Genomic DNA, 13,424 nt, shown 5'->3' with positions numbered 1-13,424 from the left:
GGTTGGCGCCTTCAAACTAGTGTAACCCCGCCACATTCTGTATGTGCCTGTCCCAAGTCAGGAGCCTGTAACTCAGTGGTTGTCGTTTGTTACTATGTATTATATTTGATTTTTGTTCATTATTTTGTACATAAATTAGGCCTTTAGTTTTCTTTTTTGAATTGTTTTACATTTGTCATTTCGGGACCTTTTATAGCTGACTATGCGGTATTGGTTTTGCTCATTGTTGAAGGTCGTATGGTGACCTATAGTTGTTAATTTCTGTGTCATTTGGTCTTTTGTGGAGAGTTGTCTCATTTACAATCAGTCGACAGTCGTCCATAAAGAACCTACCCTATCCAAGTAAAAAATATGTAATAGCACATCTGGGAATAGCAACAAAGGGATTTTTAATGAATCAATGTCTTCCTATTGTTTGTATAGAAAATTAAAAAAAAAGATAGTCAACCAATTATTATGTTGGCTGATAACGGTGAGTCCGGGGCTTGGAACCCCTTTTCCTTGCCTGGAAAAGATGTGTTACAATAAATGAACGTAAAATATACGAAATTAGGCTGATTATCTTCCTTTTAAAGGTCGATTCCTAAAAAAATAATCTTGAAAAATTTGGCTCCATACCTAAATTGACAAGTCAGATAGATCGGGGAATATGGAACAAGAGCAGAATAACAGTTTTGTTCAATCGAGTAAATATGAATCATACCAATCTGGTATAGCTGAACCCGATTAAGCTCAAAAATAGTTGCCACATCTTTTTATACTGACATCATTCCACTTTTTCGTGATTTCGGAGACTTTATATATTGAGGAATCTAATTCATTTGTAGTAGCGTAATTTCCTCGACTGAAAGAGGTTGTTCTTTTGCTCCCCTGTATGATAAAGATAAAGACTTGAAAATTGGTATTGGCAAGCACTAGGATTTTAAGAGTAAGAGAAAAAGATGGTCGGCTCGGAGCCAGAATAATGAATCCGGGAAGGATAACATCTCTTCCTCCGGACTGTTAACTTATGCAGCAGCACATACAAAACTTTAGCTTAACGTGTGGTCTTGTACAACACCGGGTTTGTATTTGTACCTTATTAATATGTTCTTGTCCTGATGCAAAATTTGACACTAGAAGTAAAATACTAACGAACCATCACCATCATTATCCCATTACCAACAAAGCATCCTAGTCATATCAAGCAACAATCCATTTCAGGTGTAATCTAGAATACATTTGGTTTAGAATATCGATATAATTCATTAATGTTTGCAGGTTTGCCAAACCATATTCAAAGAGAGACAAAAGATACTAAAGGATTGTTCAAACTCATATGTCGAAAACAAACTGACAATGGCAAAAACAACCACAAAACGATCAAAAGACAAATAATTATAGTATACAAAACAAAATATAGAAATCTAAAGACCTAGCAACATGAAACCCACGAAAACCTGGGAGTGATCTCAGGTGCTCCGAAAGGGTGAAGCAGATCCTGCTCTACATGTGGCTACTATCGTGTTGCTCAATATTTTATTTGATCACAAATAAAAACATTGAATTTTAATTTTGCTCAAAGAAGTGTAAAAGAGATAAAAGTTCGAACATTCTTAAGTTTTTTATTAGTCTTGTTATTTTGTTATATATTTTCTGATGAATCAAGTCCTTTAATTATATTTACAATTTGTGCAAATGTTGTTCTGTTTCACCACTGTCCGAAAAAAGATGAAGAGCCAAACATTTAAATAAAATCTTGTCTATTGTTAAAGACCGAACTTGCTCTCTAGATGACTTATTGTGTTATTGTAATGATGTGTCATTTACCGACATCATTCTTAAGTTTTGTCTTGTTTAAAACTGTATTACAGCGGGAAAATAAATGATTACATACGTTTAATACTTAGTTAGTTTAATGTTTTCTTCTTTTTCTTTTTACTTTTATTTTGAAACAACATGCATGAAAAGTTTATGTCTTGTCCTTAAAACAAACATGAAAATCATCTTTATTTTACAGTACCCAGTGAATTATTTCTATCAAAACAATCATCGCTTAGTCTTACTGACAGTAGCAAACCGGGTCATGAAGGTAGGTTGTGAAGTATTGTAGGAATTTACTATTTATGTTTTTTTCTTTTCTTCTAAATTCATTTGTTTTTTTATGCAATATTCAAATTATAATATTAAATTAACAGATCTACAGATTTTAAAAACATTAATACATATTAGGTAAGGAGAACGTGCGGAAACTTGAATGTTGTTGAAAAACTCTGGCTGTCATTATAATTATGTAAATTTGATTGCTTGTCTTCATTTTGTTTTACTTATAGCACAACTAGCAAACAAATTATCGAAAGCCAAGGGCATATTGTGAATGTAGACACTCATATGAACAGACACCAGAATACATTTACTATGAATTTTAGTGGCAAAAACTATTGTATAATGTAACAGTATACGAACCAACCACCTTCGATTTACATTTTGTACAGTATATTATTTCCCAAACCCTGTATTATACATGATATATCAAACATTTCATGTAACAGGTCGGCATACTTAATGCAAGTTGCAATGTGCATTATAAACAGCGCACCATATGCAATAAAGTTGATACCATTTAATGTTTGTACTACCCCTGGGTCGGGAACAATGATGATGGACTGTAAGTCCCTAGGGTATCACCAGCCTAGTAACTCGGTACCATTGTCGAAATGTGTATCCAGTGCAGTAAAATTATTGTTTTTCTGGTATCAAAATTGAAATTGTTTGCATATACAGTTTTTCTAGTGGTGTGCACTGAATTTGTGCTGAAACATTACATTTTTCCCTAAATTGTTGCAAACATAGATCTCTTGTTGAAACATATAATGTTGGCTAGTTTATTTTCATTCATGAGTGTCTGGATAGGGGGCCTCATTTCTGTATTCGTTAATTCATTAGGTAATTTTTCTCCATTCTTCATATGTTTTGCTTGCCCTTAATTAGCTATTCATTATACTTTAACACCCATTATTCTCTATTCCTTTTTTTATTTTTTGCCCTTTTTTCTCTTCTTTAATTTTTGGGTCCATTGTATGTAGATTTGGCAAATTATTATCTATTCTGTAAACCCCATCCAGACCCTATACTAGTTATCTGTTTAACTTGATGACCATTGGTAGTGCTTCATTGAAAAGTGCTAGTTCCTAGAAAAATCTTGTTCCATTGACTTCATCTATGAATAATGGTCTGTTCATGATTTTGTTAATTGTTATACACAAAGCAAAACTGTATTGGGAAATCCCTGTTACCATGGGAATTGGCTTAGATACCACGTATAATCAGTTGTCCAGACTATTTTCATTGTTCAATCATGTAAATGACGTTTGACTATAAGGGCAACAAAAATTACCAATATATATACCCATATATATATACCCATATCCAAGACTCGTTAATTCGACAGGGTAATCGTTTCCTGCTATGTATCCTTACCCGCCATGCGATTCCAATTAAAGTAAAAAAGACACAAAGGAGATTGAGACACAATATATATTTTGATAGATCAAACTTGTATTCTGATTTCTTGTTTTAAAATCAGATATAAGACCGCGAACACATTTTTTTTTTCGTGAGTTGAGAAAGAGAAACATCGAATCGAACAACCAATTCGTTATGATTTCCATAAAACTTGTGTACGCAGTGTGTCAAATGTATTGGTTCTTCCTCACAATCTGAGACTTTGTTGCGTTAGGAAATTTACTCTGTAGACGAAGTCCTTATTACGTGAAAAAATACGCGTGTAAAGTATCATAAGAGATAGATAAACGCCATACTGTGAGGCAGAGGTTATGTTACTAGTACTACTAAAAATGCGATTATTCTGTAAATGTCAATTGTGCGTTTTGATATAATTGTGCACTCAAAGCATCTTCTTCATTATAAAGCCTGTTAATGTATAAAAAAAGACAACGCTGGTTTAAAATAAACAAACATGGAATTGAAAATATATAAAACTGTTTGAACATCAATGAGATTAAGACCGGGTGATTGGATGAGGTAAACATCTCAAGCGATGCATTAACAAAGACGTAAATAAAGGATATATATGCTTTTAGCTATTGGATATATTATGTAAAATTTTCTTCCGAATGTCGGTGGTTCTTTCCGACCACTCCGGCTCCTTCCACCAATCAAAACTGATCGCAACGAAATAGCACAACAGTGCTAAAAATGGCATTTAACACCAATCAATCAATCAGTCAATCAAATCGGGTATTCAAGATTCAAAATATGTTTAATATTTTGTGTAATAGAACCGCGATGCTTCGAGAAATAGATTAAAATAGAAAAATAGTTTACGAATAAAATATAAGCCAGTCTGTTGGACAAGTCGATTAGAATGATTGATTGATTGATTGAATTATTGCTTGTTGGTATTTAACACCACTTTCAGCACTCTTAGCTATCTAATGGCCATCAAGTTTGATTGGCGGAGAAAACAGGAGTATCTGTAGAGATCAACCATTCTTTGGCCGAAAAACTGGAAATCCTGCAATGGGTGGGGTTTAAACTCGCAATCTCAGTAGTTTTGGCAGTCAAGTTATTACTGTAGATGATATACTTAGATGACTCGACCACCGAGGCCCCTAGTCGATTCGAAAAAAAACACTAGTTAAAATAATGAAACGATTAACCATCGGTCCTTTCTTTATCATTTCAATTTTGTCTTTTTTAGTTACTAAAATAGATTTCACAGAAGTACAAGGTCTTTATAAAACAAAGCCTGAAGCTGAAATAATGGGAACAGATTCTGATGTTTTTACAGTCAAAACTGTAAACACGGAGATGGTTACCATTGCATTGAACAACAAATTGACGAAACCGAAGTATGACATTTTTGTGGTAGTGTCTGTTACAGCTGATGGTATCGTGATACGCGATTTCAGACATATAGCAATAACAGTTAATAAAGACAGTGTTATTAGGAAAGAAATATTTATAATGGATGGAACACTGAAAGACAGTGTGGTTGGCCGGGTTTGCCAGTCGTGCTTATTATTTGAAAACATGACACAAATAGATCGTGATAATATTGTATCGGTAGAGAACGATGGCATTATCATAACATCAAAAACTATCGATCTAAATAATATCCAAGGTTCCACAACAATAGCATATTCAACATATGTCGAAATTCAACAACAATTTACTTCTGTTACCGTAGCTAATATAACAATTCATATCATACGTGCTAAGTTTGAATGTGTGTTACCCGAAGACAGTGTTGCAAATACAGTTGTCGGTAACCTGAACTTAAATAATCCATTTTCAATTGATTCTGAATTTCAAATGAGTGGAATGTCATTGACTCTTGGGTCTGTCGTTTTAGATTATATCGAGCAAATTGAAGTTATGAAATCACTCGAGATAACAATTAGTGGCCATACATTTGACACTACAATAATGATAAATGTACAAGATGTTAATGACAAAAGTCCAATATTTTTAGCCAAACCGTATAATTTTTTTACATTAGAGTCGGCATACCCCGGGTTGATAGTCGGCGTTGTTTCAGCAACTGACCCCGATACGAATTCCGTTTTGACATTTAGTATCATTCCAAACGATAAATTATTGATCAATGAATACGGTATCATATCGATACAAAGTGGATTTGGCGTCAACGCAACTAGTTATAATGCCACTGTTACAGTAACTGATGGGTTGCATCCTGTAACTGAATATGTGACTGTTGACATTGAACAGGCGACAACCAATAATCTCCAAAATAGATTTGTAGGACAGATTTCTGAAAATGTAAACAGTCAAGTAATAACGAAAGTTAATATAACAGGTTACACAAACTATGAGTTCACAGATAGATCAGCTCATCTTGATTTTAGTATTGATTCTAAAACGGTAAGATCATAAACTAATCACAAGACATTCTATATCATACATGAACGTTGAAATGTAATTCAGATATAACGTTTTTTCTCTTATCTTTAGTTTTATTTTGTCAGTTTCCCTACTAAAGTGACAATCGAAATCAGTAAGTTATCGACTTTTTTCAAATTTATAGTTGTATTTCTGTTTGACTCGGCTTCAAGAAAAATAATCGAAAATTTTGAACTCGTGCTACAAAATTATAGCATCGAATAGAATCCAAGAGATATTGTCAAAACTAAGGAAGATTACATTTTAACCTTCCTAATTACAGAAGGAGTTGTAGATTTATTTGATCTTTAAATTTTAATTACTTGTTCTTGCTATTTCACAAATGTTTATTGCATCTTTTGTTTATGAAAATGATAAAAATACTCAATGCACATGAAAAAAAAAAATAAATTTAAACATAACATACTACCAAACCAGGGAAAATACGATAAAATTTGAAATCCCCTTTTTTTAGTAGCATGTTTCCAACTTTAAAAGTCATAAATCGATAGAGAGAAAAACAAATCCGGGTTACAAACTAAAACCGAGGGAAACACATCAACTATAAAAGGAAAACAACGGAACAACAGAAAAACACAAAATACTATATTCACCAAAGAATCATTATTAGTTCATTTAAGAATCATAACCAGTTCATTTAAGAATCACTATAAGTTAATTAAAAAATGAGTATTAGTTCATTTAAGAATCAATATTAGTTCATTTAAGAATTAATACTAGTTCATTTAGGAATCATTATAAGTTCATTTAAGAATCAATATTAGTTCATTTAAAAATCAGTATTTGTTCATTTAAGAATCAATAATAGTTCATTTAAGAATCGGTATTAGTTCATTTTAGAATCAATATAAGTTCAGTTAGGAATCAGTATTAGTTCATTTAAGAATAATGTTTAGTTCATTTAAGAATCAATAATAGTTCATTTAAGAAACAATACTAGTTCATTTAAGAGTCAATACTAGTTCATTTAAGAATAATTTTTAGTTCATTTAAGAAACCTTCTTTGTTCATTTAAGAATCACTAGGAGCAAAACATGATGTTTAAAAGATGTTTAAAAGAAACATGTTTGTTATAATAAGGTTATAATGATATAATAAACAGAGGAGGGAGAGACAAAGATATAATTGTAAAGATATCTAAAACAATAATATTTTAATCTATTAGCAAACAATTAAATGCAACATTTTAACAGATATTAGCACCCAGTTATTTACTCTTTAAGGGAGAAGTTAAAAACGCAAGAGCCTTTGACAGGGAAAAGGAAACCGAAAGGGAGTTCAAATATACAATTGTAGCAAACGAAGAAGGTGAACTGAAATGTTCATTAGTGGTAAGTATAGATAATAGGATTAAGATTGTGCGCCAGACTGCGTTTCGTCTACAAAAGATTTAATCCGTGACGTTTGAATAAAAAAAGGCCATCCAGAAGCTAAGTTTAACTGTAAACAAAAATGATAGAAAAAGCCAACGAGAAAAGGAAATTAAAGTAATAATAAAAGTCTTCCTGAAAATTAAGGTTGACGTTAGTTATTTGATTTTTTTCAACTGAATTTGTTTTAAAACGCAATACCGCTAATCATTTGAAATGAAATTTATTTTAAGATATATGAAATACAAAAGAATATACAGAACAAACTTTATTTTGAATATCCTTTAACCTAGTCGTGCTTGTTGAAATCTTCAAGAAATCTACATAACTTCATTTCCCAATTTTGATCTTATAAAACTTTTATTGCCATTTTTTACAAATTAATAAGGGACCATGAAAATATAATGCTTGCTTGTTGTAATGCACAAGATATTAGTTCCTCTTATTGTTTTTTTGTCTTTTAATTTTTGCAACAGAACCATCAACTGAACCAGGTTGAAATTGTTTTACATCAACCTGAGATAATTTAAGTTGTTCTGAGAAGGCCCAATGGTACTTCATTTGTGCTCCAAATTTTTATAGTCTTTTCGACATTCCAACCATTCGACAATATACACTATGCTACTGCTTTGGATAAATCAAAAACCTAATTTCTTGAGATGTTCCCTAAATAAATATCTTCTGTAAAAAGATCCCAATCAGAAGTCGTTAGGGAAATGTCTATGTGTTAAATGCAATTACAATAAACGAAAACATTTTATTCAAATATTTTGCAATCAAAATAGGAACAATACTTTTTATAGAAATTAGATGATGTGGTATGAGTGCCAATGAGAAAAAATCTCCATCATCCAAGTCACAATGCGTAAAAAGTGAAAAATTATAAGTCAAAGTACGGCCTTCAACACGGAGTCCTGGCTCACACCGAACAACAAGCTATAAATGGCCCCACAATGACTATAGTATAAAACAATTCAAACAGGGAAACCAACGGTCTAATCAATATAAAAAAAAACGAGAAACGAGAAACACTTATGAACCACGTCAACAAGCGATAACTACTGAACAACAGGTTCTTGAAGTACGTATTCAGTAGTTTTACAGTATTGGATACATTTAATAAGAGCTTTTTTATGTTTTATTGACGACAATTATTCGTTACTTTTTTCATTCGATATACACATATTTATGGCATGTAATTTACAGGTGATAGGAGAGATAACTATTACCGTGACAGATCAAAATGACGAGCCACCTGAATTTAACAGCCATTCGTATACTGCCACGGTTATGGAGAACGCCCTTGAAAAATTGATGGTAAGGCAACACATAATTGAGTAAGAAGCCCTCGAGTTATTTATTAATCAATTTTTCGTTTTATTCGACTGTCATACAAGTGAGAGGTTTAGGCAGCTATAAAACCAGATTAAATCCACCATTTTAGTACATAAGGAAATGCCTGTACCAGGTCAGGAATATGACAGTTGTTTTCCATTCGTTTGATCAGTTTGAGCTTTGGATTTTGCCATTTGTTTAAGGACTTTCCGTTTAGAATTTCTTTGGAGTTTGATATTTTTTTTTATTTATTACATTTTTCATAAGAATTCAACAAAAGTTTGTGCAAAATATAATATTGATTATAAACATTTCAATAATTTCCAGACCTATGTGCGTTGTTGATATAAAATACGAACTGCTTAACAGAAAACATCCGATATGCATAAATTTATGTTCCTACATAATGACGAATGAAAAATGAAAAAAAAGTTTGCGAAAGGTAAGTTAATGGTTATAGTAATAAATATTTGATTATTTGCCAAAAAGAACTAATCATAAAAACAGGGATAATTACACTGTGCCTATCTGATAAATAAATAAATGATTACAAACATCCGTACGCCCATAAGAATGGACTGAAAAGAATTGAATAAATTACTGAATTGAATTTTCGAAATTATGTAAAATAGGAGTGTTTTAAGAAAAAAAAAACAATCCAGAGGAGGTTGGTGACAAGATTAATTCAAACCCTGATCGGAAACGGAAACAAGCTTGAGCCTGCCGCCGGGTGCGGGATTTTTGTCGCTGTGTTGAAGACCCATTGGTGGCCTTCGGCTGTTTTTTGCTCTTTGGTCGGGTTGTTGTCTCTTTGACACAATCTTAATTTCCAGTCTCAATTTTATCAAGCATGATAACATGATCTGTTAATTATTTTTAAAGATTTGTAAGCTTTAGACATCTTTCGGTAGCAGATTTCCGAACGGGCATTGAACATAAAAGAAACGCAACTTAGATAAAATGATTTTCTCATCTTTCAGAAAGTCAGAAAAAGATATAACCAAACTATTTTATAAATACTATTAGAACGTTTACAAATGCAAAAACTGTTACCGGTCGACATGAATTTGAAATTTTAAAATTTATTCTTAACCTTGAAATTACACTTTGACATTGTGCTTTTCAAATGATTTTTTTTTTTTTCATTTTTCGGAAAATTCGAAAAGATGTTAAAATAGGTGTCCCTTTACAACTTTTTGCAAAATACGAACGTTGGTTAAAACACTTCAGGTTTCAATCCCCTAAGGCAAATCTGTTTCGGTTCTAATACATCCTTGGCTTTCAAACATTTGGCTTTGAGCGTTCTTAGTGAAGGTAAACCCAGAAAAAGCGCTTCGCGAGCATGCCATTTATAAAGCGCTGTTTTCATTTTTTGGAGTCCAAAATTCAATTGAACATGTTGCGACACTTGTCAACAGCTATTGTCTTTGTCTCATTCGTAATCACTGTTTGATATTTTGTGCAGCGATTGTATTTTCAAAGAGTGAACATATCTAAACCTATCAAATTGCTATATATCAAAAATCGATATTAACTGACTCGATAAAACAGTCCAGACAAAACCTAGAAATCGTAACACGTTGAAAACGAATCGCAAACATAAGTATATAACAACTGAGAGTATATAATGAGAGATTTGAATTCTATTTATTTATTAGGTTGTTCCTGAAATATCTACGACTGATAAAGATTTAAATCCTACAGTTACCTATAGCATTTCAACATATACTAACAAATTCGCCATTGATTCATCCACTGGTAAGATATATCTTGTTATATATACTTGTTTTTATTTTGAATTTTTCAATTAAGAAATCGTTGAAACGAAAGACATACACTAAACACATATTGCCTTAGCACAAACAAAATTAGATAAATTGACGAAAATAACACATTTTTTCGTAGTTATAGATCTCCCAGAGAAGAAAGGGAAAAAATCACACATATTCGATGCTGGTCCGTATTGTCGCTCCCATAAATCCGGACTTGCGTACATTGTAAATCTGTCAACTAACATACTTTCTTGGATACTTTTTATCTTTGAGCTCCTTCTTATGACTGTGCTGTGATTTATTTGCAAAATTGTCTTACCTGTTACCATATACATATCCGATATGATCTAAGTTTGACATGTTGACGATTCACGCATTACATGTAATTATTGTACTAATGACGGTCACTAAAATTTGATGGTTTTCAGTAATTTCGTACTAGGGAACTAGCTAAGTTAGTTTCAGCATGTAGTTTTGAAAGGTTTAAAAGTTGGCTCTGTTGAGCTTTACTTATTGATACCTGTTACATGATATAGTGAGGGTGCACAATTTAGCGTATTTACATTTTGCGGGAATGCATTCATACGCAGAAATAGTTATCATGTCGACATATTCAGTTCGCTTCATTTGAAGTTATGCAATTCCATCTGGTTTCTATATTTTCATTTGTAATTTCTTACTATTGCCTTTAACATTTGTAACATATTCAAATAATGTACATTCAATTAATTAGTTTCTTGTTTCATAATAGGTACTATCAGAACAATATCTCAAATCGACAGAGAATATAACAAGTCTTTAACTGTTGGAGTTGTTGCAACCGATGGCGTTAATTCTGTAACGACTACAGTTACTGTCAAAATACTGGATGCCAATGACAATAATCCCCAATTCGATTCTGGCCAAAACAGGTAACTGCTTTTTGAACGATGGATCTTACCAATAAAATAACAGCCGACTTCCTTGATTTATTAGTTCAGTTAATTAAATGAGTAATGATTATCTAACATTTATAAATTTCTTTGAAGTGAGTCTTTTAAGGAATCATATTTCAAAGTAAATTTTCGGTCTAGCGTTTGTAAATTTTTACATGATACGAGAAACAAACATATTTTTGAGAAAGGTAGAGGAGATCACAGCCTGCTAACTTCATTCTTGACCACTTATGTTCAACTAAATTCACGAAATGAATTGATAATTTACAGAATTTTATACATATTTACTGACTGTGAGTCACCTAAATATACAATAAAGACATATTATCAGTAAATGGTCAATGGGAAATACCAAAATTGTTTTTTTAAACGGTCTGTTTTCGCCTAAGTATTTATCGAAAAAATATGTGTAAAATATGGCGTTTAAATTTCTGCTTTACAAATAGTTCGATGCATTATGTTAAATGTTATCAACTCCATTGCATTCAAAACTTTACTTTTAGCGTCTGGCGTATAAAAGTTTAATCCTGGTATCTATGATGAGTTTATTTACTTCCATTGTATTATTTTTCTGACCATTTGATTTTACGTTGCTCTTACATTTTATACAAATCTCTTGTCTTGTTTGTCATGTCTAAGGTATTACAGTATATATCTTCTATTTTTTTATGACAATAATAATTTCTCAAGTGGTGATAAACGAAGTAGTTTCATACCAAAGGTAGAATAACAAAATAATCCTTTGATAAAATATTGTCTTGTAGACTGTTTTATTTTTATAGACAAAATCTAGTAGATTTGTGTAAAAATACAGAAATAGTATTATCCAATTATTTGTATTAACATGTTATATATTGTAAAAAAAAATGATGGTGATCATGAATTTTTTCACTGACACACATGAACACAGCTCCCTTGTATTAAACCACCTTGCTTGTATGGTTTTTCATGCTGGACACAAGATACAATGATACAGAAGAGCATACTATACTATCACAACTATACATCTTAATACGGCTAAATTGTTTTTTATTCTGAATTTGAATTATGAGGTCCTGAAGTAAAACTGTATTGACCGATTATTTGTGGAGATCCTGGAATCAAATTATGAAGGTCCTTTAATATTTGAGGATATCCTGAAATCATATTATGGAGGTCCTGAAATATTTCAAGATATCCTAAAATCAAATTATGAATGCCTAGTAATCCAATTATGGATGTCCTGAAATAATTCAAACGAATTATGAAAGTCCTGAAATATTTCAGGAGCTTCTCAGCTACAATCATTTTGACCAAATACGCGCCTCATAATAAACAGATTAAGTAAATTTTGATCTAACTCGTTTTGTAAAATTTTCTTAACAATATCAATGTTAAATACAAACAATTTACAAACATTTTCAAAACCATTAGCAATCAAGATATTAGTTGATAACTTTGTAAGATATGTTGAAAAAAACTTAAATATTTATTGTAGTATATTTTATTGTTGAATTGTCGTCTTTTTAAAGTTTTACCCACACATCTTCTAGCAATACAAAAGTCAAAAAGTCTGAAAAGATCAATTTTTGTCTGAATTAGCATGAATTTTTACTCGACATTCTTTCTTTGTCTGAATTATTTTTAAAAATTCTTAACATATTATGAATTTGTCTAATAAGGTTCTTGATTTTTCTTGACAAGTGTCTTGACAGTATTAAAATTGTCTAAAAATTTCTCAACACTTTCTGTATCATTTAAGAGTCTTGATTAGTCTCGACCAATTCTTGACTGTCTTAAATTTGTCTCGATCAGACTTGACATATTCTTGACAATCTTAATAATGTCTGAATATGTCTTGACATATTCTTAACATTCTTGATAATGTCTGAATATGTCTTGACACATTCTTGACAGTCTTAAAGCTGTCTGTATACATCTCGACACATTCTTGACGGTCTTAAAGATGTCTTGACACTATCTCAACAGTATACATTTCGCTTGAATTGTGTATAGACACATTCTGCACTGTTTAAACACTTTCTTTTACTGCTATATACTTATTTTTATTATCGCTAAACTAAACTTAGAAGAATCAAGAATTTGTA

General features: G+C 31.6%; 1 protein-coding gene across 2 annotated transcripts in view; it reads left to right on the top strand.

Annotated features, from left to right (window-relative positions):
* LOC127703772 (protocadherin Fat 4-like) overlaps positions 1–13,424 on the top strand; it is a 53,756-nt gene that overhangs the window by 2,079 nt on the left and 38,253 nt on the right. For both annotated transcript variants that reach the window (XM_052207853.1, XM_052207854.1), the window contains exons 2-7: positions 2,000–2,071; positions 4,703–5,886; positions 7,149–7,256; positions 8,502–8,612; positions 10,289–10,388; positions 11,154–11,313. In XM_052207853.1, the coding sequence (XP_052063813.1) occupies positions 4,765–5,886; positions 7,149–7,256; positions 8,502–8,612; positions 10,289–10,388; positions 11,154–11,313 (1,601 nt within the window). In that variant the 5' untranslated portion in view covers positions 2,000–2,071; positions 4,703–4,764. The remainder of the gene's footprint in view (positions 1–1,999; positions 2,072–4,702; positions 5,887–7,148; positions 7,257–8,501; positions 8,613–10,288; positions 10,389–11,153; positions 11,314–13,424) is intronic.

The sequence above is a fragment of the Mytilus californianus genome, unplaced genomic scaffold (assembly GCF_021869535.1).
Source record: "Mytilus californianus isolate M0D057914Y unplaced genomic scaffold, xbMytCali1.0.p SCAF_50, whole genome shotgun sequence".
Lineage (NCBI taxonomy): Eukaryota > Metazoa > Mollusca > Bivalvia > Mytilida > Mytilidae > Mytilus > Mytilus californianus.
The sequence above is the reverse complement of the archived record's forward strand: the minus strand, read 5'-3'. Positions and strand labels throughout refer to the sequence as shown.